General features: G+C 45.5%; 1 protein-coding gene across 4 annotated transcripts in view; it reads right to left on the bottom strand.

The window, feature by feature from the left end:
- Window positions 1–26,152, bottom strand: part of TRMT1L (tRNA methyltransferase 1 like) — a 274,234-nt gene that overhangs the window by 83,704 nt on the left and 164,378 nt on the right. For all 4 annotated transcript variants that reach the window (XM_069231501.1, XM_069231499.1, XM_069231498.1 and 1 more), the window contains exons 12-13: window positions 10,786–10,998; window positions 9,354–9,544 (exon numbers count right to left, since the gene is read on the bottom strand). In XM_069231501.1, coding sequence (XP_069087602.1) covers window positions 9,354–9,544; window positions 10,786–10,998 — 404 coding nt within the window. The remainder of the gene's footprint in view (window positions 1–9,353; window positions 9,545–10,785; window positions 10,999–26,152) is intronic.

The raw sequence follows: 26,152 nt of genomic DNA, 5'->3' as shown, positions 1-26,152 counted from the left end.
TGGACTCCAAGTTAACTATAAATGCCCAAGTGGACAAATTAGCATTAACATGCTTCATCACCTTGAAGACTCTATGATGCATCTTCCCCCACCTCGGATTTCCACACAAGGTGCAAGCTACTATCTCACTTGTACTATCCAAACTGGATTATGCCAATGGCTTCTACCATGGATCATCTTTCTCTATTATGAAAAAACTACAACGTATTCAGAACTACGCAGCTAGGCTACTATTACATGTAAAGCCACAAGCCCACATCTCCCCTGCCTTGAGAGCACTACACTGGTTATCCATTGCCAGAAGATGCACCTTCAAGCTGCTTTGTATCACACACAAAGCTATACATGGAACAGGACCGCTTTTTATCAGAAACAAAATAACCAAATACGTTGAACAAAGAAACCTCCGCTCAAGATTGGCACACCGCCTTAGAACACCACCATACAAGAAAAAGATTATAGGCGGTACATCCTTCTCCGTTCAAGCAGCCAAACATTACCCCCAACTATAAGAACCACAGATAACTATCTTGTCTTCAGAAAACTACTCAAGAGTTGGCTCTTTCCTTCATAACCAATATATTCAAACAGCTATGCACTGCATATGCCTATGTTGATACATATTTTTATCTGATTATGTGTATATTCTAGTTATATATAGTTCTATAGAAAATATGTATTGGTACTATGTCATAACAATAAACTACACACATACTCTTTAAACCTGTTTATTGTATATTTACACATGGTTTAAATATGTATATGTATGCACATATATGTGTGCATGTGTGTGTGTATTCATGTGTGTGTGTATATATTATTCTATGCTTAACATGTTCATAGGTCATTGCATAGCTCCTAGATAAGTTGTTATATTAGATACTTATGAATCCCTGCTCTCATTTCATATCACACTTTATCTACCCATCACCATATGTCATGTCTCTATCAATCTATCCTCCATTCCCACTCTGACTCATCCCAAATCCATTCTACTACATTCATCTCCTCAATAACCCTGCCAAAGCTCTTCCCTCCTCTTCCACATCTAACTCACCCAAACCTCACTTGACTACCATGATCTCCCAAACAACCCTACTAAATCATCCCTCATTTATCTCACCTTTAACTCATCCAAATCCCTCCTGCTACTATGATCTCACTAACCCTTTCCACAGACTCTTCCCTCCTCCATACCCCATTTACTCATCTCAAGTCTAAATCCTATTACCATAAACTCCCAATTAACACTTCTGGATTCTTCCCTCCTCTACCCCCCTCCATCACCCCAGCCAATCCAACTAACACTCACATATCCGCGGCTCAAATTAACTCATAATAATACTAAAACTGTACTCATTTTACCCTATACTAATCCACCACTAATTCCTTTTGGGTTCCGGAGTAGCGTGCTACTCGCCAAAAAGCGCTTTGACGCCTCAACAGGGGTAGTAAGCGCTATAGAAATACTATTACAATACAATATAGGAAGAATATGATGATGCCAGGGTTGTCTGTGGGAAAAATGGATGAACATGTAGCGCTGCAATTCAATGTATGCTGAATCAACTATCTAGCAGATGGATGGGAAAATTCCAAACAATGCCCAAATCAAAATGCAGAGTGGGAGCTTGGGTTCAGAATAGGAAAGGAATGCAAGCCTACTTGTCTGTTTAGAGACCTAAGTATGTATATATTCTTGAGAAGGAGATGGCCAATCTAAGCAGAGATCTAGAATCAATGACCAGGTTGTAGTGTGTATGGAGAAGGAAGGGCACCATCAATGGTATAACACTCAAAGAAACCTCGGACTACTTAAGTATGTCTTGCGTAGTTGTATGCCTGGATAAGGGCCACCATATGCATCTATTGCACTGTGTGAGGACTTGAAAACTGTACTATATAAATATAACTTGAGGGCCTCTTTGCACAAATAAAGGGTATGACATCCCCAGGGTCGAGTCCAGGAAGGGTAGTGTTTGAGCGTGTGGTATGTGTGTCAATGCTTTGTCCAAATACAGTAGGTACTATAAATACCTAACCGCTTCAAAGGTAATATTGCAGTGCTCCCCGCTTGGATGAATGGATGGCACCCTGACCTCTAATTCTCAGACCGCACTTTGTAGCTTCATTGGCTCTCTGGTGGTAACTGTAGATGAGCAGTCAAACCTAGGCCTGGTAAAAGTGGAATTAATGTTGGTGCCCAATAGAATGTAACACAGGCATCATCGAGGCCAATAAAGATGATTAGAACGCTGAAATGTTGAGAGCTCCAGGGAAGACAGCGAAGTGGCTCAGGGCTTATAATGGCTTGTATAAGCCTTCTGCTCCAACATCCCAATGTGTGTGTATGTGTTTCTCTTTTTTTATTTTATTCAGAACATACTAAGGTCAGTGTGTGTGAAAAGATCTAATAACCGTATAACCCTTCTGCCTCGTGCTATACCTGTTGTTAAAGACCCTCACCCTCATTATAGGCCTGAGCTGAAGGTTCAGAGCATTTAACAACTGGTATAGCTCTCAGCAGCAGACTATAAGACTATAATATGCATTCAGAGGTATTACTTTGGAAATGGAAATATCCCTGTAATGCACACTAAAATGCAAGTGCAAACTGAGCTATTACAGGGGACCATTCAATCTGTGGCATATATTTTTCTGCATAAAATTGCAATTTATTACATACCGTCAACTATCTATTATGTTACAAATTCTACACATTTGTTAAATATTTTGTAAACTTCCTGTAAAATGCATTTCTTTGTCTAAAGTACAAAGAAAAATGCAGCAGAAACATCAGAAAGGAAGGAGAATTGTAATAGGATCGAAGCATCTACTAATAATGTAGAATGGCTGACACTGCTCTTATTAATCAATTTAATGCAATGACATCCCGCAGAGAAATGTATCTAGGTATCTAAGTCTTTTGAGAGAAACACCTGTCAAAATCCTGTAAGCTAGAGGGTCTTTCTCTGCTAGCAGTTTATCAATGAGATGATGGCCACAACTCAGTGCAAGCAATAACTCTAATGTATTTCCTGAGTTCTTTGATGAATGAGTTGCCAACAAGGATGCTTTCTGGATCACGGCAGACTTTGAACAAGCAACTCTGCTTTCAGCCAGTCATAATTGTCATGTTGGCAATGCTCAGTATACAAAGGTTCTTTGGGCAACCCCAAAGGAAGGGGAAATTCACCAACACATTCACCTTGGCTGCCTGTTCAACCATGTCATGAATATGTGGCACATGGCTTGTCCTGGCAAGCTTTCCAAAAGCAATCTATGCCTTTGTATGAGCCACTCCTAGAACTGGAATGAAAGCAGAGGAAAGAGGGGAGCATATGTGAGGCCACACAGGCCTACCAATTCACAGACAGGCAGGAGCATCGAGCCCTAATGAAATTACAGGGAGGCTTCTCAAAAGGAAATCTTACCTATGGCACGTGTCATCAGCCACATGTTGGGAGTACAGCCAGCTCGAGGTTCAGCGTGTTCAATACTACTTGGATCGACATTAAGATAATCTGAGAATGTGAAACTGGGTAAGGTCTGGAAGGACATTTGGGGAGAAAGCAACAAACTCAAACAGGACAAGGATGTAGGTCAAATCATGCTTTTTGTCTAACCAATTAGCCACATTCTATTTGTAATTCTGGTAACACATATGTTTGCCCTCAGGGGTCAATGAAAGACCACAGAGTGTACGATTCCTAACAGCGTCTACAGGGACTTACGATTTGTTAAACGTGAACTCATTTGAGGCTAGGGTGACAAAGCATGTTGCAGTCAGAAAAGGGGAGGCTCATTTCGCATATGATTCTTCGCAATTGCAGAGACCTTGGCCATAGCCTGAGCTTGGAAGGGTCCTTCACATTAAGGAAGCTTTTCTAGCCTCTTGATGGTGGAATTCTCATAGCTCAACAGAGTCAGAAATGTACTCAGATGGTATGAAGGGATACTTAGCTTTATGGACTTTACATTAGTGGCAAAACTTCCAAGCATGTCACATCTAAGGTAGTGGTTTATCATGGATTTTATGGAGCCATGCACAACAGTAGGGGTTAGCCACAGATGACGTGGTTGTGCCCAGGAAAGGGTTAGTGGTAGAAGAATTCAGAATAACATGCTAACCTACCTCAAAAATCCCACTCACTGCTCCTTCTTTCATCAGTGCTTATTTATTCTTTTTTTAAACTGGTGTAGGAAGCTGTCTCTTTATATGATATATCAAAATGAGATATCTGTACGAAGAGTCCAGGGGTTCTCTTACCAGTGGGCAGGGGCTTGCTCTAGCAATCCCAATGTGCTCTTTTTAGGGGTGTAGTGTGATCGAGCAGCCTTAGGCTTATCAGAGAGGACTGTGAGACATCTGCAAAAACACACACAATTAATAAATGAGACACATGACTCAAGACGATGCACCCCAATTTATAAAAATAACAAGTGTCTTTATATATTTTAAGGCTCCATATTTAATACGTTCAGGTTAGTACATTTTTCATGTTTCAAGATGGTTCAAGAGAAATCTTTACAGTTTTGAAAAGTCGACAGTGCCGTTTTTGGAAGCTGAAATGTTATTCTATGGAGGAAAAACAAATACAGCAAACAGGTACAGTTCAGCGACTTATGGGACCAATCTCCTGGTGAGCACTGGGCAAGGGTCAGGACTACACCCACCGGTCACACCGGGTGCCACTGGGGCGGACGGGTGCAGAGGTGTAGAATGGAGTCGGGTACCCAATGGTAGACAAATGGGATCGGTCTGGTTGAAACGAGGCTGCAGGTATGGACAGGGAGTCCAGTCAAAGAAAACCAACAGGTGGGTTTGAGTCTTGAGATGCTCAGGGATGTGGGGACACTGTGTCCTCTTCTCCAAGGGCCCGGTGCAGAGGTGCTTTAAGGCATCTGTTTTTCTCCATCAGAGCACTCACGTTTGAGGGGGCCTGCGTGCAAATACTGCAGGTGGAGGTGGTGAGTCCACAGTAGGCAAGTCCAATGTGGGCTATGTCTCTGGGGGACCACATTGGCACCGTTAATCCACTTAAACTCAAGCTGGGCAGCACAGGTGCAGCAGTGCTTTCAGGTGTCAGGTTTGCAGTGGTCCAGAGACCTCTCAGTTCTTCTTGGGGCGCCTGCAAGATGTAGGGAAGCAGCTTTGCTGCTCCATGGGAGTTCCTCGCTCTTTACTGAAGACAGACAGTCCTCCCAGGCTTTTGGAGGTGCAACAGCTTGCAGGACGAGTCGACTTTGTTGCAAATCGGCAGGAACAGCAGACAGGCCAGCAGGACTGGGGTCAAGTCAGATGCTTCTTCCTCAGTTTTTGCCTTCGCGGCTTGTGTGCCCTTCTTCATAGGGCAGCAGGAATCTGCTTTCCTGGTGCCAAGAGCTCCCCTAAACACTGAGGTTAGGGGCATTTAAGGGAGTGTAGGGTGACAGCCAATGGGCTACTTACCCCTGGGGTCACTACCCATATATCTGACCACTTTCTGTGGAAATAACCCTATCCCAGAGTTCCTACTCCTGCCAAAACCAAGATGACAGATTTCTAAATATGGTATCCACATCAGGCAGCTCAGGAGAGGGTTGGCATCTCTCCTTTGAGTGAAGCCAGATCTGCATACCAAGGGCGGTCATCTTCTTTGAAGCCCCCTGCCTTAGAATGCAGATTTGCAGGTCATCCTGTAGGGTGGAGTGTGTAAACACCTCACCTAGAGCAAGCTTGCTTGCTGACCACCGGAGAGCAAATGCTCTCACCCTACGGGCCAGAAACTTGTCTGGTGGTGGCAGGCTGGCTAAAACTAGTCGGTCCCCACATTGGTAGCTGGTAGGTTTTCAGGGTGCTCCTCTAAGGTGCCCTCTGGGTGCATGTATTAATAAATCCATCAATGACATGAGGGAGGTTTTTATTAATATGAGATGTTTGATACCAAAATCCCTATTTTCAGTGAAGCCAACATGTAGATTGGGAACTCGTATTGACCAATGTCAAGCACATGTACTTAAAATCGCTTCTCTGTTCACTCACTATGGCTAAGAATCGACAAAGACATAGCAGGGGCATATCTGCTCTTGCAGATATGTCCTCACATGTAAAGTAATGCACCCTGCCTTAGGGCTGTAAGGCATGCTGTAGGGGTGACTTACATATAACGCATGCAGTGTTAGGGGACATGGCACATAGGCTGTGTACCATGTTGTGTTTTCACAGCATGTGCTAGGTAAGGGGCCCAATCTATGCTGCAGCCCTTGAGACCCTCTTTGGTACCATGGCATAGGTACCAGGGGTACCATTTACTAGGGACTTACGGTGGGGATCAAAGGTATTGCCAATTGGGGAACAATTGCACAGTAGGGAAAGAGCTGGCACTGGGGACCTGGTTGGCAGGGATCCAGTGCATCTTCATTCAAAATTGCAGCGAATACCAGGCAAAAAGTGGGGGTTACCATGTAAAGAAGGGGCGCTTTCTACAACTGGTAAAAGTGAAAACAGAAGTACTTATCCCATTAAGAGATACCCTTGGGTTTGGCAGCAAGTATGACCTCTTATTTCCTTTCCACTTCCCTCCTGCCACCCTCATTATATCTACTCCTTTTCTCTGTCGTAGCAGGTTAACACAGGGCACGGAAAAAAGGTTTCCTCATGTAAAGCAATACAAAAAGACTGCTTTAATAAAGATGACCACCCATGCATTTTACACAACCACATGTGACATGCACATAGAAAAATTTCCAATTTGGTGAAACATCTGAGTCTTGGTGTCAGAGCAGAATGGAAGGGTAGATAGGTGCACTACTGTGCTCTAGAAATAGGACTTTTTTTGGTAAAGCCAAAAAAAGGTTAAAATAAGAGGATGAATTAGAGGTGGAAAGCAAGCCAATCCTTTGGGGAATAAACGGCTGAGTCAATAATACAAAGAAAAAATAAATACATATAGGGATAATACATTACTTCGTTATCAATAACAATAACTATGTACCTCAGAAAAATAAATTAGTCAAGCAGGAGAGCAGTTAAGGACCATGACTTCTCTCTGAATAAGCAGATTGCAACAGCGGTTGATCTGAGAGTAGATGCTCATAAATTAATGTTCAACACTAGCATTCTTGTTTCCTGGCAATGTTGTAGTGCAATGTTTGTTTGTGATTGTTGTTACCCTGTTGCCAAAAATGTTGGCAAAAAAGAAAAATTCAGTAAAATGATCCTCCTTGGGTTTTAACAGAATATTGATGTTCTGGTCAAATATTCAAGGAAAATCCTAATTTACAGTAACAACAGCTCAATGGATTTGCTCAGTGGGCTAGGCACAGACATCGCTTGCTTAGTGAGTCTTTTCCTGTCCACTAGGAGAGACAATCATGCGCTTGCTATTAGATACAGAACGGTAAAGCAGAGTGAGTGTGAAGCAGCAGAGCATCGGGCGTATGGCTTGGAGAGGCGAAACAATATACATATTTACTAGTGAAACACATACTGACATCAGGGAGCACCATAAAACATTTGAGAGGGGGACAAAGTATAACATATTTTAGTTACTTTACTTTCTAAACATGCACGGATACTGAAAATAAACTCTGAACGTTGTCTGAGGTATGTTGTTTCATTAGTTTTTGGTATAAATTTAAAAAAAATAAGTTGCATCTCCCCATTATATCCACAAATGTTGGAGATTGCCCCCCTGCAGATTTTACATTTACTTATCCCCCTCACAGAAATTAATGAACACAGATGTTAACACGTTTTGCCAAAAACGTTGACTGTCTCTAGCTAAGGCCTTAAACAGCATTCACATAATGGTGGGAGACAGTGCACCTACATATTGTAGTTGATGTTAATAAGCAGACCAATGAGAGTCAATGGCCCGATGTTATGCAAAGGCAGTTCAGTGCCATGGCTAGCTTAGGATTTGACTGAGGTGCTGAAGTATCTCTCCATATTAAGTCCACGGAAGGACTTCCTGGTCTCCTGGTCAGAAAAACAAAGCATTTATGTTCCGTTTTTCTTTTGACTCTGATCTGCATGGCAAAACCATGCAATCAGGTGGAAAAAGTAGTGTGGTATCTAATAAGGAAACCTCTTGGTTTTGTTCAGTTGTGACCAAGCCTTTCTGGCTTTTTAACTAGAAAACAGCAGACCACATGTGTATGTGTGTCTGTAGGGGTAGTGACAAACTGAAAATGGTCCTATGTCTCATTTTGGACTGCCACAGCAGGGATTCTTGGGTTATCTAACAGCACCAATTCATACTTAGGACTGCTGGGAAAGAGCACTGTTGACTGGGGTTAGAACACAGATAACAAAGGAGGTAATCCTGTATGCTGAAGCAGCGGTTTATGTAATGGGGTGCATTGAGGATCTATAGTACAACAAGAATAGGTGCTATTCTCTGTAGTTCCAAACAGAATACCTCTTGTTTAGGGGCCTTTGAAGGATTCCTTGGTAGCAGAAAGGGGCACCTGCACAGGTTCCCCCAGAGAAGAGGGAAGTTCATCAGAAATGCTAACACAAAACTGGTCTGCCAATTCTAGGGACAGAGCCTAAGAAATATTCTCACTGAGTTAAGATGTCAATCTGTGTGGCTGAACTATAATTAAATAGGAAATCTCTGTTAAGAATTTAAATCTGTTGCAATGAGATAACATATGAGTGCACAAACATGTCTATAGTCCTGTAAACCGAGGCACTGCCGTGGAGTAAAGATTACTCACCAGCACCTGGGAAGGATGCTGTCCTCAATCCATCACCAGTCTCTATTGCTGAACAGATTCTCACTTTGAGAGGGCAGCTCCATGCACACTGTAAGCTGTTGGCTCTCTGTTCTAAGGCTGGCCACAGTACAAGACCAAAGCAGGTCCATGGGCCAAAGAATAATTTCACCCTGCCTATCCCTGGTAGTGGGCACTATCAGGTCTAGGATCTGAAAGTCACCAGGTAGATCCATCTTGATTCCTGGGTATAGTTTGAAATCTAGGCTTAAGATTAAATCATTTAGAGCTCCCTCAGAAACTCGAAAAGTGTGGGAACGAGTGCCTTTTGAGCGGCTTTCTGGGCAGAAATGAGAGGCTGGCTTGGTAGAAATTTTATTTTTGTAACCTACTGACAACTAGTGTAGGTCTTTACTTTTTAATTTTGCTAGATCTGCAGGCTTAAGTGTTTGTCTGAAGGATGTAAGCTGGTTGTACGAACTGGAACACCAGATCCTGGAACGTCAATGGTAAACATGAGCACTCACCATTGCTAGTGCCTAGAAACCCTGAGCTTAAAGACAATGCCTCACAAGAAGGACCAGGGAGAGTAATTTACTTAACTTTTAAATGTCAGGAAAGAGCTAAATATGATACACTTCTTTACTTACCGCCCACCATGTGACCATCTTTCTGGAAGATCCTCTCTTCGCACCACTGGCAATGGATGAGTGTGCGAATTTTCTTTGCACTTTCATCAGCCTCAGTAGGTCCTCTCAAAACTCTCACCACCACCAGGATGAAATGCTCCACTGCTACACACAGCAGTACGTCAATGCCCTTGTTACAACGGCCAGCAGCTCTGAGAATTGCAACAGTACATTAGTCAGATACAATTCTAAAATCACTTCAGTGGTCTTGACATTTTCATTTTTACTGCAAAGAAAAATATGCAATTTATTTACGAAGCTTATTCAAACATTTGTGTAAGTGTCCTTATTAATTAATTCACAGCAGTTAGAAGAAAAATCAAATATGTGTCATCTAACCACTAGAGAACAATTAAAAGAAAACACCTGCACAATACAACATTGCCAATATTCACTGAATAGTGTTTCATAAAATCAGGTTAATCACAGCATACTGGCCAAGGAGTCAAATTAACCTAAACAAGTGCTTGATACTGAGCTGGATCCTAGACTACAAATCACCTCAAGTGCATAGCATTCAGTAGACCATAGTCCAAACATCATCTCAAATCCACAACAATCAGCAGCATCAAAGATCATGGATCATCCTCACAGCATAAAATTCAGCATCATCCAGTGCCAGGCAGAATAGCATACTCACAGCATTCAGTATTGCCCAGGGACAGGCACTGCTCATGTACAAGGCCTCAGTCAGGCACCATTTTAAGTACCTGGTATTCATTAGCATCAGAATCCAGGCAAAACTTCAAAGATTGGCAGTTCAGCAGCAACTGAGTCTAAAGATCGCTTCATTTGTACGAGCATTCAGTAGCATTCAAGGTCCAGCACGGCACATGTAAAGGGTATCTTAGGACAGGCATCGCATAAGCATACCATCAGCAGCATCACTGACCAGATAGTACTGAGTGTTTAGAATATTCAGGAGTAACACTGACCCACCATCCTTAAATTACTTAGGATTCAGCTGTATCTGAGGCCAGGTAGCAACTTATAGTAACACCAGTAAGAAGCACCCAAGGTTGAGTATAGCTAATCTACAGGGCTGCAGGCAATGTTCTAAAGCCAGACATCTCTTTCAGTAAGAAGCGGTCAGCAACACCTAGGGCCACGTATAACATTTTGCACACTGTGATTATTAGCACTCGAAGTCAAATATTGCCTTGAACACAGCATTGTGCTAAGAACTTGAAATTAATTCATGAAAAAGTGATCATGCAACCACCATTGCATTTCATCTTTTATCTTGTGGTAACTTCTACCAAGCTGAAACACTCTAATTCCTTCAAGAGGCAAAACAAATAACTGTTTCCTTGCAGTGTGTGAATGGAAACATTACTTTTATTTGCAATCATCAAGCTTAATTTGAACACAAGAGAGATCTTAAAACAATTACCTGGCCACAGCACCAACCACAATTCTAGCTGCCATCTCCCTGAAGTACTCAGTCCGGACGATGTTAACTCCATAATGGCGTTTGGCCACATGTAGAGCTTTACCATACAAGCTGCTGATATCTGTAGAGGTCAACGACACTACTCCAAGATTTCTGACATTTCTGAAGGCAGCATCGAGGAAGTTTACATTTGTCCCAAAAGGATCTAAGTGTCTGAAATAAAAAATATTGATGTACAGAAGTCACTAAAGAAAATATTTTACCCCTCTCCAACTTTGCGCTGCAAGTCTTCACCCTTATGCTGCATACAGTAGAGTTAAATATCATAGGTTTGAACATTCTCACATGTGACTTTACACCCCCTTGAATTATGTATTAGAAAGCAAAATTAACATGGTAACCCCCTCAACAGTACGGGAATAAGGCAATGTCAGTTGAATCTCTTTTTCAGCAATCGCGCCCTGTAGCTATTCCCCTGATCTATATCACTCAGTCCTGATCCACATCACCTATGTCACCCCCCCCGCACCCCAAATGTCCCCTAAAGTTCCACTGTCCTATTTCCTGCCTTTGTAACATTACCAATCCTTGAAATGGCCCCAACTCACAACTCAAAAGTAAAGATCTAGGCCTATGGTGGGATAGCAGGCAACACTGAGAGTTCAAAGTGTCACAACAGGAAACACTCTTGTGATTTGGATTGTGGTTACTATCCCTTATACACCTCAGTTGTCTTCATAAACCAGATATGGTGACCGAAGCTGCACAAAGTACCAGTACGTGTCAGAGCAAAGTTGATGAAGTGAGGAGGTACTTGTAACAGAGGTCCTGATTTCAGAATAGCTAGTGAGTGATGCTAATAGAACTGCAGAAAGCGACAGTGGGCGTCACTGGTAGTAAAGAAGATGGGTTAATGACAGCTAATGGGCTTTGAAAACAGACACTGAGTTAATGGTACATGCTAGTCATTAAGCAGTCCAGTTAGGGGTAATGTTTGGGCTTTTGTAATCGTGACCTAAAAGAACCCCACATCAGCACAGGTGACTTAATCTTTCATAGCACTCTGGTCCACGTACTCCAAACACTCATATTGTAAAGGAAGGAAAGTAGCTTAAAATAATGCAACCACCTTTGTACAGCAAGCCGCACAGCAGCAAGAAACTCATGGCCGCTAAAGAATTCTACACTGTGTTCACATCAACTCCCAAAACACCAAACCCTTGAGTTTTAACATGCTCCATACTTTCTTGTAGGTCGCTATAACATTCACACCCTTTTGTTGTGGTTATGTGTGCATATTTCTGGATAAAGTTTTCAGTTAACGGTTGAATGATTTTTCCTTTATGGGTATTTTACAAAAGTCGTAATTGGTATTAGTGGAATGAATACAGTGAACAATGTGAGAAGGATTCAAATTTAATCTGCAGGTGAGTGCCTGCCTTGACGACTGGACCAAACATACATTTACTCATTCTTGCAGTAGGCGCACACCACAATGTTATTTAGGGAAGCATACACTTGTATATAGAGGCATAAACAGAACCTCTGTAGTTAGAACATCTTACTTTATAAAGGAAAATCATGTTAATATTTGAGAACTTTGGAGTAACTTCACAAATTTGCACAAAGGCTTATACAAAAACTCCTCACGTGCATTTGATTGGAGAGAGTTTCACGCTCAATGATCAAGGGAATTACCATTAATCGGGTTAAGGGTTCCAAAACAGAACCATAGAAAACCGCTTGAAGGAATGACACAGAATTAGTTATTTACACAGCCCAATTCTTTCTGTTTGATTTTTCAAATTTGGTGTTAATCCATTCAGTAATGTCTCTCATTTCAAATAAAAACTATTGAGGTATGTGGTCCACAGGCTTCAAATATCACGAAGGAAGTGGATTCTGAGTTACTGACAGGAATAGATAATTTTGATTAGTCAGCAGCTTAGTAAAGTTTCAAGACACACTGTGGTCTTTATTGGGAACACATTATATGGCCATGAAGGTTTGTGGTGGGCACACACCACCTTAAGGGCTGACAGAAGCACACCCCAGAGTAACAAACTGTTTTTGAACAAAAAGTGCATTTTCATTCTTTGGTAAGCAGAGTTAAAACGATGTCCAAGGTACAAAAGTGCTAAAATTAAATATCCTTTTCAACGTAATTAAGGGCAAAACCAAAAATAAATAAGTGTGTGACTTGAGAGCTGGAAATACCAATTTGTGAGCTCGAGTGGAAATGATGCTCCCCTTTGAGGTAGGAAGGGTAAAACTCCGGACTTAAAACAGCAACAATACCACCCAGGGATCGAGAATGTCCTAGCAGAAGAGCCCCTCACGTATCCCCATCACCCACAACCATACCAGGACGGAACAAAATCAGAGACTCAAAAAGACATGCTGCCCCTTCTCCCTCACTGGCCTGATCAAAATCAGGTTGGTGGGTGCTTATAACATTTTGCCCAAAGTACATTGCGCCTTCTCTTCCTCTAGCCTGCCAAAAATAAACAAATCACTTACCTTTGGCAGTTCTCTTTCTAGGTGGTGCAATCCTCCGTGTTCAGGATTGGCCCTATAAAGAGAATCCTCTGTTGCAGAACAAGGTGAGATTTCAGCTAATTGATAGAAAACTCCAGGGGGACAATAATGTAATAGTGTGGAGGTGATCCACAACTGAAAGGAGTGAGCCTGACTTCAGCCCATCACAGAGGTAAGGGAACACATGTATCTAGGGCCTGCGAATAAGGGCTGCAACCACACTCATCACCTTTTTGAACACACAGGGAACTGAGACAAGGCCAAAGGGCAGGACTGTGAATTGACAGTGTTTCAAAACCAGAACAAACTGGAGGAAATGCCTGTGGGACTGCAGAACAGGATATGGAAGAACAAGGACATCATCCCAATACCCCCGTCCAGGTCAAAAAGGACCTGGGCTAAAGTCAGCATCTTGAACTTGTACTTCCAAAAGAAGGTGCTCAGAAACCTGAGGTCTAAGATTGGTCTCAATCCTCTGTCCATCCGTGGCACTAAGAATTAGCAGCAATAACTCCACATGTCTATCTCTGTGCCTGGTGCTCTCCCTACTGAACCTCTGGCAAGGACAGCCTGAACTTCCTTGACCTGAATAGTGGCATGGCCCTCAGAAAAAAGAAAAATCTGTAGGAAAGTGGGGAGGGCTTAACAAATAAATGGAGATAACTGCACTCTAGCCAGGCAAATAAAGGTGAATCCTACCGTTACCCACCTCAAATGAACACAGGAGGGGAATTAAAGTGGCATGGCTACAGCTGCAGTAGGCGAAGAGTAGGAGGAGGATTCGCCACATCTGTTGGTGGCCCACAACCTCTGTCACTAGGGGGTTGCCTCTGTTGCTAGGCAATGCCCCAAGAGTATTGGTACTGTTGATGGAATGGGTTGGTGAGGGAAATCAATCTTCAAGGAGTGTACAGATGCCTGGCTGTCCTTAAAGAGCTACGAAGCAGTCAGATCTGCCTCCAAAATGTTTGGAGCCATCAAACAGTATGCCCATCAGAGACACCTGAATGATCCCCGATAAGCCTGAAAGTATATAGCTTGGCATGGTGAAGGACTGCACCACTAGTGCTCAGCCATGCATAACCTGCACAAAGGTACTATGAAACTATTTTGGAAAATGTTACTTGCTATGTCCCAGAGGACATGTGAATAACATCCCAAAAGACATACTGCATTTAAGTTAGCCAAAGACAAAGCTGGGAAAGAAACCCCTGTTTCCAAAGGCATAAATGAATTCTGATTCCATGTCCAAGCTCTGGGACTTACTTTACTGGCAAGCACCTGTACAACAAGGCCTTCAGGTGTTGGAATCTGTTTCAAGAAGGTCAGATCCCCAGACGCAGGCCTATGGCATCTATCATTTGGAGAGCTTAAAGTTGGTGTTGAGAAAGGCTTGACCCAAGTTACCAAGAGAGCTGCCATCAGGACCTCAGGAAAAAGCAAAGATTCCAAGGTGGAAAGACCTAGCTGTTAAGTTTCAGTGACCAAATTTGCCTAGTCTCCACAGTAAGGAAATACAGCTCCAAGGCCCTTGTGGTGGAGACTTCTGGGGCCCTACGAACCACCACCTGAAGTAGGTGTTCTCCTAAATAAATAAATACGAAGGCCCAAGGGCGAGTCTAATTACATCTCAGGCAAAGTATCTGGACCACTAGCATTTTGAAAGTCAAGATATTGCCCAGCATAATGAGGAGGGTGCAGATCCTGCAGATGACGATCCTCCTCCTCCTCCTCCTCCTGATACACCGCCTGATCCTCCTCATCCTCCTCCTGATCCTCCTACTGATCCTCCACCTCCTCCTCATCCTCCTCCTCCTGATCCTACTGATCCTCCTCCTCCTGATCCTGATCCTACTGATCCTCCTCCTCCTCCTCCTTCTCCTCATCCTCCTGATCCTTATCCTACTCCTCCTCATACTACTCCTCCTACTACTATTCCTGATCCTCCTCCTCTTCCTCCTGATCCTCTTCCTCCTGATCCTCCTCCTCCTGATCCTCCTGATCCTCTTCCTCCTGAATCCCCTCCTCTTGATCCTCCTCCTCATCCTCCTGGTCCTGATCCTCCTCATCCTCCTCCTGATCCTCTTCCTCCTCATCCTACTCCTGATCCTCTTCCTCCTCATCCTACTCCTGATCCTCCTCCTCCTCCTGATCCCGATCCTACTGATCCTCTTCCTCCTGATCCTCCTCCACATCCTCCTGAACCCCATCCTCCTCCTCATCTTCCTCATCCTCCTCATTCTCCTCCTGGTCCTCCTCCTGATCCTCTTCCTCCTCCTCCTGAGCCCATCCTCCTCCTGATCTGATCCTCATCCTCATCCTCCTCCTGATCCTCCTCCTCCTGATCCTCCTCCTCCCCCTGATCCTCATCCTTCTCAACATCCTCCTCCTCCTCATCTTCCTCCTCATCGTCATCCTCCTCCTCCTGATCCTCATCCTCCTCCTCCTGATCCTCATCATCCTCCTCCTGATCCTCCTCATCCTCTTCCTCATCCTCCTCCTGATCCTCATCATCTTCCTCCTCCTTCTGATCCTCTTCATCATCCTCCTCCTGATCCTCATCATCCTCATGATCCTACTCCTCCTGATCCTCCTCCTCATCATCCTATTCCTCCTGATCCTCCTCCTCCTGAGGCTCCTCCTCCTCCTGATCCTCATCCTCACCCTCCTCCTCCTCCTCCTGTTCCTCCTCCTCCTCCTGATCCTCCTCCTCCTGAGCCTCATCCTCCTCCTGGTCCTCATCTTCCTCCACCTCCTCTTCCTCCTCCTGATCCTCATCATCATCCTCCTCTTCGTGATCCTCCTCCTGATCCTCATCCTCCTCCTCCTCCTCCTCCTCCTCCTCCTCATCCTCCTACTGATCCTCCTCCTCCTCTTCACTGATCCTCCTCCTCCTCCTACTGATCCTCCTCCTCCTCATCCTGATCCTCATCCTCCTGATCCTCCTCATCCTCATCATACTCCTCCTGATCCTCCTCCTCCTCTTCATCCTCCTCCTGATCCTCCTCCTCATTCTCATCCTCCTGATCCTCCTCATCATCCTCCTGACCCTCCTCCTCATTATCCTGCTCATCCTCCTCCTGATCCTCCTCCTCCTCATCCTCCTCCTGATCCTCCTCCTCGTCCTCCTCCTCCTGATCCTTCACCTCATCATCCTCCTGATCCACTTCCTCGTCATCCTCCTGATCCTCCTCCTCATCCTCCTCCTGATCCTCATCCTCCTCCTGATCCTCATCCTCCTCCTGATCCTTCTCATCATCCTCCTCCTCCTCCTTTTCCTCCTGATCCAAATCATCCTCCTGATCCTCCTCTTCATCTTCCTCCTGATCCTCATCATCCTCCTAATCATCCTCCTCCTGATCCTCCTCCTCCTCCTCATCCTCCTCCTCCTCTTCCTCCTGATCCAAATCATCCTCCTCATCCTCCTGATCCTCATCATCCTCCTGATCCTCCTCCTCCTGATCCTCCTCCTCCACCACCTGATCCTCCTCCTCCTCCTGATCCTCCTCCTCCTCCTCCTGATCATCCTCCTCCTCCTGATCCTCCTCATCCTACTCCTGATCCTCATCCTACTCCTGATCCTCCTCAACCTCCTGATCCTCCTCCTCATCATCATCTTCCTCCTCCTCATCCTGCTCCTCCTCATCATCCTCCTGATCCTCCTCATCATCCTCCTGTTCCTCCTCCTCCTCATCATCCTGATCCTCATCCTCCTCCTGATCCTCATCCTCCTCCTGATCCTCATCCTCCTCCTCATCCTGATCCTCCTCCTCATCCTTCTCATCATCCTCCTCCTCCTCATCCTCCTTTTCCTCCTGATCCAAATCATCCTCCTGATCCTCCTCTTCATCTTCCTCCTGATCCTCATCATCCTCCTAATCATCCTCCTCCTGATCCTCCTCCTGATCCTCCTCCTCCTCCTCCTCCTCCTGATCCTCCTCCTCCTCATCCTCCTCTTCCTCCTGATCCAAATCATCCTCCTCATCCTCCTGATCCTCATCATCCTCCTGATCCTCCTCCTCCTGATCCTCCTCCTCCTCCTGATCCTCCTCCTCCACCTGATCCTCCTCCTCCTCCTGATCCTCCTCCTCCTCCTGATCCTCCTCATCCTCCTCCTCCTCCTCTTTCTCCTGATCCAAATCATCCTCCTCATCCTCCTCCTCCTGATCCTCCTCCTCCACCTGATCCTCCTCCTCCTCCTGATCCTCCTCCTCCTCCTCCTGATCCTCCTCCTCCTCCTGATCCTCCTCATCCTACTCCTGATCCTCATCCTACTCCTGATCCTCCTCAACCTCCTGATCCTCCTCCTCATCATCTTCCTCCTCCTCATCCTGCTCCTCCTCATCATCCTCCTGATCCTCCTCATCATCCTCCTGTTCCTCCTCCTCCTCATCATCCTGATCCTCTTACTCATCATCCTCTTCCTCCTCATCCTGATCCTCCTCCTCATCACCCTCCTCCTCCACATCATCATCTTCCTCCTCATCCTGATCCTCCTCCTGATCCTCATCATCATCCTCCTCCTCATCCTCATCACCCTCATCCTCATCATCACTCTCCTCATCATCATCCTCATCCTCCTCATCTTCCACGTGATCCTCATCATTCTCCTGATCCTCCCATCCTCCTGATCCTCATCATCCTCATGATCCTCCTCCTCCTCCTCCTGATCCTCATCATCCTCCTCCTCATCCTGATCCTCCTCCTCATCCTTCTCATCATCCTCCTCCTCCTCCTCATCCTCCTTTTCCTCCTGATCCAAATCATCCTCCTGATCCTCCTCTTCATCTTCCTCCTGATCCTCATCATCCTCCTAATCATCCTCTTCCTGATCCTCCTCCTCCTCATCCTCCTGATCCTCCTCCTCCTCCTCTTCCTCCTGATCCAAATCATCCTCCTCATCCTCCTGATCCTCATCATCCTCCTGATCCTCCTCCTCCTGATCCTCCACCTGATCCTCCTCCTCCTCCTCCTGATCCTCCTCCTCCTGATCCTCCTCCTCCTTCTCATCATCCTCCTCCTCCTGATCCTCCTCATCCTACTCCTGATCCTCATCCTACTCCTGATCCTCCTCAACCTCCTGATCCTCCTCCTCATCATCATCTTCCTCCTCCTCCTCATCCTGCTCCTCCTCATCATCCTCCTGATCCTCCTCATCATCCTCCTGTTCCTCCTCCTCCTCATCATCCTGATCCTCTTACTCATCATCCTCTTCCTCCTCATCCTGATCCTCCTCCTCATCACCCTCCTCCTCCACATCATCATCTTCCTCCTCATCCTGATCCTCCTCCTGATCCTCATCCTCCTCATCATCATCCTCATCACCCTCCTCTCATCATCATCACCCTCATCATCATCCTCATCTTCATCCTCCTCATCTTCCACGTGATCCTCATCATTCTCCTGATCCTCCCATCCTCCTGATCCTCATCATCCTCATGATCCTCCTCCTCCTCCTCCTGATCCTCATCATCCTCCTCCTGATCCTCATCATCATCCTCATCATCATCCTCCTCCTCCTGTTCCTCATCATCCTCCTGATCCTCCACCACCTCCTCATCATCCTCCTGATCCTCATCATCCTCCTGATGCTCCTGATCCTCCTCCTGATCCTCATCCTGATCCTCATCATCCTCCACCTCCTCATCATGCTCCTGATCCTCGTCCTCCTCCTGACCCTCGTCCTCCTCCTGATCCTCCTCCTACTCATCATCCTCCTCCTACTCATCATCCTCCTCCTACTCATCATCCTCCTGATCCTTCTCCTACTCATCATCCTCCTCCTCCTCCTGATCCTCCTCATCTTCCTCCTCCTGATCCTCCTCCTCATCCTGATACTCATCATCCTCATCCTCCTGATTCTAATCATCTTCCTGATCTTCCTCCTCCTCTTGATCCTCCTCCTCTGATCCTCCTGATCCTCATCCTCTTCCTCATCATCCTCCTCCTGATCCTCATCATCCTCCTGATCCTCATCCTCCTGATCCTCATCCTGATCCTCATCATCATCCTCCTCATCCTCCTCCTCTTCGTGATCCTCCTCCTGATCCTCATCCTCCTCCTCCTCATCATCCTCCTACTGATCCTCCTCCTCCTCTTCCTGATCCTCCTCCTCCTCCTCATCCTCATCCTCATCCTCCTACTGATCCTCCTACTGATCCTCCTCCTCCTCCTCATCCTCATCCTGATCCTCATCCTCCTGATCCTCCTGATCCTCATCATACTCCTCCTGATCCTCCTCCTCCTCTTCATCCTCCTCCTCCTGATCCTCCTCCTCATTCTCATCCTCCTGATCCTCATCATCCTCCTGACCCTCCTCCTCATTATCCTGCTCATCCTCCTCCTGATCCTCCTCCTCCTCATCCTCCTCCTGATCCTCCTCCTTGTCCTCCTCCTCCTGATCCTTCACCTCATCATCCTCCTGATCCTCTTCCTCGTCATCCTCCTGATCCTCCTCCTCATCCTGATCCTCATCCTCCTCCTGATCCTGATCCTCCTCCTCATCCTGATCCTCCTCCTCATCCTGATCCTCCTCCTCATCCTTATCATCCTCCTCCTCCTCCTTTTCCTCCTGATCCAAATCATCCTCCTGATCCTCCTCTTCATCTTCCTCCTGATCCTCATCATCCTCCTAATCATCCTCCTCCTGATCTTCCTCCTCCTCATCCTCCTGATCCTCCTTCTCCTCATCCTCCTCTTCCTCCTGATCCAAATCATCCTCCTCATCCTCCTCTTCCTCCTGATCCTCCTCCTCCTCCTGATCCTCCTCCTCCTCCTGATCCTCCTCCTCCTCCTCCTGATCATCCTCCTCCTCCTGATCCTCCTCATCCTACTCCTGATCCTCATCCTACTCCTGATCCTCCTCAACCTCCTGATCCTCCTCATCATCTTCCTCCTCCTCATCCTGCTCCTCCTCATCATCCTCCTGATCCTCCTCATCATCCTCCTGTTCCTCCTCATCATCCTCCTGTTCCTCCTCCTCCTCATCATCCTGATCCTCATCCTCCTCCTGATCCTCATCCTCCTCCTGATCCTCATCCTCCTCCTCCTCCTCCTCCTCATCCTGATCCTCCTCCTCATCCTTCTCATCATCCTCCTCCTCCTCATCCTCCTTTTCCTCCTGATCCAAATCATCCTCCTGATCCTCCTCTTCATCTTCCTCCTGATCCTCATCATCCTCCTAATCATCCTCCTCCTGATCCTCCTCCTCCTCATCCTCCTGATCCTCCTCCTCCTCATCCTCCTCTTTCTCCTCTTTCTCCTGATCCAAATCATCCTCCTCATCCTCCTCCTCCTGATCCTCCTCCTCCACCTGATCCTCCTCCTCCTCATCATCATCCTCCTCCTCCTGATCCTCCTCATCCTACTCCTGATCCTCATCCTACTCCTGATCCTCCTCAACCTCCTGATCCTCCTCCTCCTCATCATCATCTTCCTCCTCCTCATCCTGCTCCTCCTCATCATCCTCCTGATCCTCCTCATCATCCTCCTGTTCCTCCTCCTCCTCATCATCCTGATCCTCTTACTCATCATCCTCTTCCTCCTCATCCTGATCCTCCTCCTCATCACCCTCCTCCTCCACATCATCATCTTCCTCCTCATCCTGATCCTCCTCCTGATCCTCATCATCATCCTCCTCCTGATCCTCATCATCATCCTCCTCCTGATCCTCATCATCATCCTCCTCCTCCTCATCATCACCCTCCTCATCATCATCATCCTCATCTTCATCCTCCTCATCTTCCACGTGATCCTCATCATTCTCCTGATCCTCCCATCCTCCTGATCCTCATCATCCTCATGATCCTCATGATCCTCCTCCTCCTCCTCCTGATCCTCATCATCCTCCTCCTCATCCTGATCCTCCTCCTCCTCCTCATCCTCCTTTTCCTCCTGATCCAAATCATCCTCCTGATCCTCCTCTTCATCTTCCTCCTGATCCTCATCATCCTCCTAATCATCCTCCTCCTGATCCTCCTCATCCTCCTGATCCTCCTCCTCCTCATCCTCCTCTTCCTCCTGATCCAAATCATCCTCCTCATCCTCCTCTTCCTCCTGATCCTCATCATCCTCCTGATCCTCCTCCTCCTGATCCTCCTTCTCCTCCTGATCCTACTCCTCCACCTGATCCTCCTCCTCCTCCTCCTCCTCCTCCTGATCCTCCTCCTCCTCCTGATCCTCCTCATCCTACTCCTGATCCTCATCCTACTCCTGATCCTCCTCAACCTCCTGATCCTCCTCCTCATCATCTTCCTCCTCCTCCTCATCCTGCTCCTCCTCATCATCCTCCTGATCCTCCTCATCATCCTGATCCTCTTACTCATCATCCTCTTCCTCCTCATCCTGATCCTCCTCCTCATCACCCTCCTCCTCCACATCATCTTCCTCCTCATCCTGATCCTCCTCCTGATCCTCATCATCATCCTCCTCATCATCCTCATCACCCTCCTCATCATCATCCTCATCTTCATCCTCCTCATCTTCCACGTGATCCTCATCATTCTCCTGATCCTCCCATCCTCCTGATCCTCATCATCCTCATGATCCTCCTCCTCCTCCTCCTCCTGATCCTCATCATCCTCCTCCTGATCCTCATCATCATCCTCATCATCATCCTCCTCCTCCTGTTCCTCATCATCCTCCTGATCCTCCACCACCTCCTCATCATCCTCCTGATCCTCATCATCCTCCTGATCCTCCTCCTGATCCTCATCCTGATCCTCATCATCCTCCACCTCCTCATCATGCTCCTGATCCTCGTCGTCCTCCTGATCCTCCTCCTACTCATCATCCTCCTCCTACTCATCATCCTCCTGATCCTTCTCCTACTCATCATCCTCCTCCTCCTCCTGATCCTCCTCATCTTCCTCCTCCTGATCCTCCTCCTCATCCTGATACTCATCATCCTCATCCTCCTGATTCTAATCATCTTCCTGATCTTCCTCCTCCTCTTGATCCTCCTCCTCTGATCCTCCTGATCCTCATCCTCTTCCTCCTCCTGATCCTCATCCTCCTCTTCCTCCTCCTGATCCTTCTCCTCCTCCTCATCCTCCTTCTGATCCTCCTCCTCCTCCTGATCCACATCCTCCTCCTCCTCCTGATCCTCATCATCCTCCTGATCCTCATCATCCTGATCCTCCTGATCCGCCTCCTCCTCCTGATCCTTTTCATCTTCCTCCTCCTGATCCTCATCCTCCTCCTCATCATCCTCCTGATCCTCCTCCCCATCATCCTCCTGATCCTCTTCCTGATCCTCCTCCCGATCCTCTTGATCCTTATCATCCTCATCATCCTGATGATCATCCTCCTCCTGATCCTCCTCCTGATCCTCCTCCTCCTTCTGATCCACATCCTCCTCCTGATCCACATCCTCCTCATCCTGATCCTCCTGATCCTGATCCTCCTGATCTTCCTCCTCCTCCTCCTGATCCTCCTCCTCCTCCTCATCATCATCATCATCCTCCTGATCTTTTTCCTGATCCTCCTCCTCCTGATCCTCTTGATCCTTCTCATCATCCTGATGATCATCATCCTCCTGATCCTCATCATCCTCCTGATCCTCATCATCCTCATCATCCTCCTGATCCTCATCATCCTCCTGATCCTCATCATCCTTATCTTCCTCCTGATCCTCATCATCCTCTTGATCCTCATCATCCTCTTGATCCTCATCATCCTCCTGATCCTCATCATCCTCCTGATCCTCATCATCCTCCTGATCCTCATCATCCTCCTGATCCTCCTCATCATCCTCCTGATCCTCCTCATCATCCTCCTGATCCTCCACCTCCACCTCCTCCTGATCCTCATCATTCTCCTGATCCTCCACCTCCACCTCCTCCTGATCCTCATCATTCTCCTGATCCTCCTCACCATCCTGATCCTCCTCACCATCCTCCTGATCCTCCTCACCATCCTCCTGATCCTCATCCTCTTCCAGATCCTCATCATCCTCCTCCTCCTGATCCTCATCCTCCTGATCCTCATCATCCTCCTGATCCTCACCCTCCTCCTCACCCTCCTCCTCACCCTCCTCCTCCTCCTCCTCCTCATCCTCCTCCTCATCCTCCTCCTCATCCTCCTGATCCTCATCCTCCTCATCATCCGCCTGATCCTCATCATCCTCATCCTGATCCTCCTCATCCTGATCCTCCTCCTCCTGATCCTCATCATCCTCCTCATCCTGATCCTCCCCCTCATCCTCCTCCTAGATGGGCGGGTGGGTGGGCGGGTAGATGGGCAGAAGAACTTGAGTTCCTGAGATATCCACAGTCCAATCCATATTCCATAATCCATGCAGCCCCCAAGCACAAAATTAAATTCAAAACACCATTTGAAGATGACTAAAATTATTCTCCAAAAGTCAGTGGAGCAAACTTATCCACTTGCTTCGTTCGGTAGTGCCTCGTCAGAAATCTTTTTTTTTTCTCTTTAGTGTTGCTCAACTACTTAAGCTAATCTTTCTAAAAGCCAAGCTCTTAAGTTGCAGGGAATGAGTCAAAAATCAACCCTCTTTGCTAAATTAAAATCTATAACTGGGGGACACAAGATAGTAGTTCTAGAAGAGGATTTATGAGAAGCTCATTCTGTATGTCCAAAATGAGACTAAAAGGCTAATCCTGGAGATATACGTTCTCTTTTGAAGAGTCGGACAAAACAGGGTAAATAAATTAAGCCTGCTGTCCAACCTAAAAGAAAAGCATCTAACTGGAATTTCTCAGTCCCACATAACATTTACAGTTCAGGCTCTGAGTACCATTCACCATGACAAACAGGTCTATTTGCAATGTCAGGCACTGATTCTCATTCACCATGGCAAACAGGTCTATTTGCCCCATCAGCAAGCTGGATCCTAGTATCCAGCTATGAGCATAATTGAAAACTTGCTGGTAAAAGTAATGTGGGTCACGAGCCTGAGATGATGTTGCAGAATTAACATCTGAAGTTAAGCTAATAGGAACCAGAACACTATATAAGCAATTAGCCCAAGGAGAGTTTGGAACTGACACTCCGAAGTAATAAGATGGCTGGAACAATTTTCCACTACATTTTTAAAGGATGTTATCCACCTTTGAGGTGAAATGCTGGACCTACACTGAAGTTCATCACCGCTCCTAGCAAATTAAGACTCTACTGTCAGTTTACATAAGACTTTCTCCGACTGATGAAAAAACACCCCAGGACAAAGGGATAATTGTAGACTAGTTAAGATTTGTTTGGTTAGCAGCGAAATACTGGAAACTGGCCATCCAATCACCTACATAATCAGGGCTCGAAAAATATACTCGACCACTTGCTATGAAAGTTTTATTTTATGAGGTTGAGCTATTTTTAGAATCCACTCGACCCTTCTGGTGAGTGGACAAAGAACAGGTGTTCTGTTCAGTCAGAATCTGAATTAACAATTAAGATACCTTTAAATCTTATTCTTGTCACATTTGCTCTGTGTTCAGACAGAGGTCAAAAGTCAGTTTGTCTTCTTCCAATGCAAATACTTTTCCTTGTGACTGCAGAGTTTCAGGATTTTGTAAGGTGAACTGTCTGACCTATGTGAAATCAAAGGCTTTTGGTATCAGGTTTTTCCTAACACACAACATTTATATAACTAAGTTAACTTTACAAACATTTAAAAATATATTTCAGTAGCTGTGAAAGACCAGGTTTTCTACTTCTGTTTGATGAAAAAAATATTTTATGAGAAAAGTCAGAACACTTTACTTGGTGATGTGCAAATGATAAATGTTTTCTGAAACACAATTTTCACAGATTATTGTTAATACACTATATAGTTTCATCAGTAAAGCTGCAGATTAGTGGGAAGATTTTTTAGACATTTCCTGGAGATTTACTGTCTGTAAATGACAGTACGCTACCAACATCATGCATTAGTAATATATTTATTAAAAGTGAGTATTTAAACATATACTAAGAAAAACTCCTACCCTGATGGCAAAGCTATTAGTAAACTTAAAGGCAATTCAAACATGGATCATGTGTACCCTATATGTGGGCTAGATTTATTATACATGGAACAAACGTTTAGTGTATTTAATCAAACAAAAGAGGGTTGTTTTTTTACAGCAGAAATGCTGAACACACATATTTGAAGGTGCACTCATACATGAGAATGAACAAAAAGGTGACTGTAAAATTCAATAATTGCCTAGTATCACACAATGTAAAGCCTGTTTCCGGGTCAAGTACATTTGTTAGTTTGAGTAGATTATTCAAGTTACTCAACCTGCAGGTCTAGTAACATTTTTATGATTTTTTGAGGCCTGATAATGTACGAATGGAATCTTAAAGATGACAATGGATTACCACTTCCAAAATAAGCTTTATGAACAACTTTGAAGCAGAGTTCAGACAAAGAGTGGACATCTGCACTGATAGTGTTGATCTCAGATTATAAATCCCAGAAAAAGAGAATCTTTTAAAATCAGCATATGAAAGTATCACCACATAAATCAATATCTCAAGTCTCTAATCTGCATGGCTTCCAGTATATAAACGATTTCACCAGGAGACCCTTATTTAAGTACTAAAGGCCTAATATAACCTGATGTCACCATTTCTCTTAGGTTCAGTAAAGCCACTTGCCATTTTCATTCTGTAGAATCAGCTCTCAACCCTCAGAAATATACGTTTTTGTATCTCTTGTATTGACTTTTGAAATCTTGCAAGACATAGGGGTAAGTGAGGCAAGTTAACAGCATTTTAGTCTATGATATTTAGTAACTATGCAATGAACTAAAAAGGATGACCATTTTTCTCCTAGTGGGTCAAAAGACCCTCTCACATCCCCAAGGGAGAGGGCCACCCTGAAGTC

Source organism: Pleurodeles waltl, chromosome 4_2 (assembly GCF_031143425.1).
Source record: "Pleurodeles waltl isolate 20211129_DDA chromosome 4_2, aPleWal1.hap1.20221129, whole genome shotgun sequence".
Classification (NCBI taxonomy): Eukaryota; Metazoa; Chordata; class Amphibia; order Caudata; family Salamandridae; genus Pleurodeles; species Pleurodeles waltl.
The sequence above is the reverse complement of the archived record's forward strand: the minus strand, read 5'-3'. Positions and strand labels throughout refer to the sequence as shown.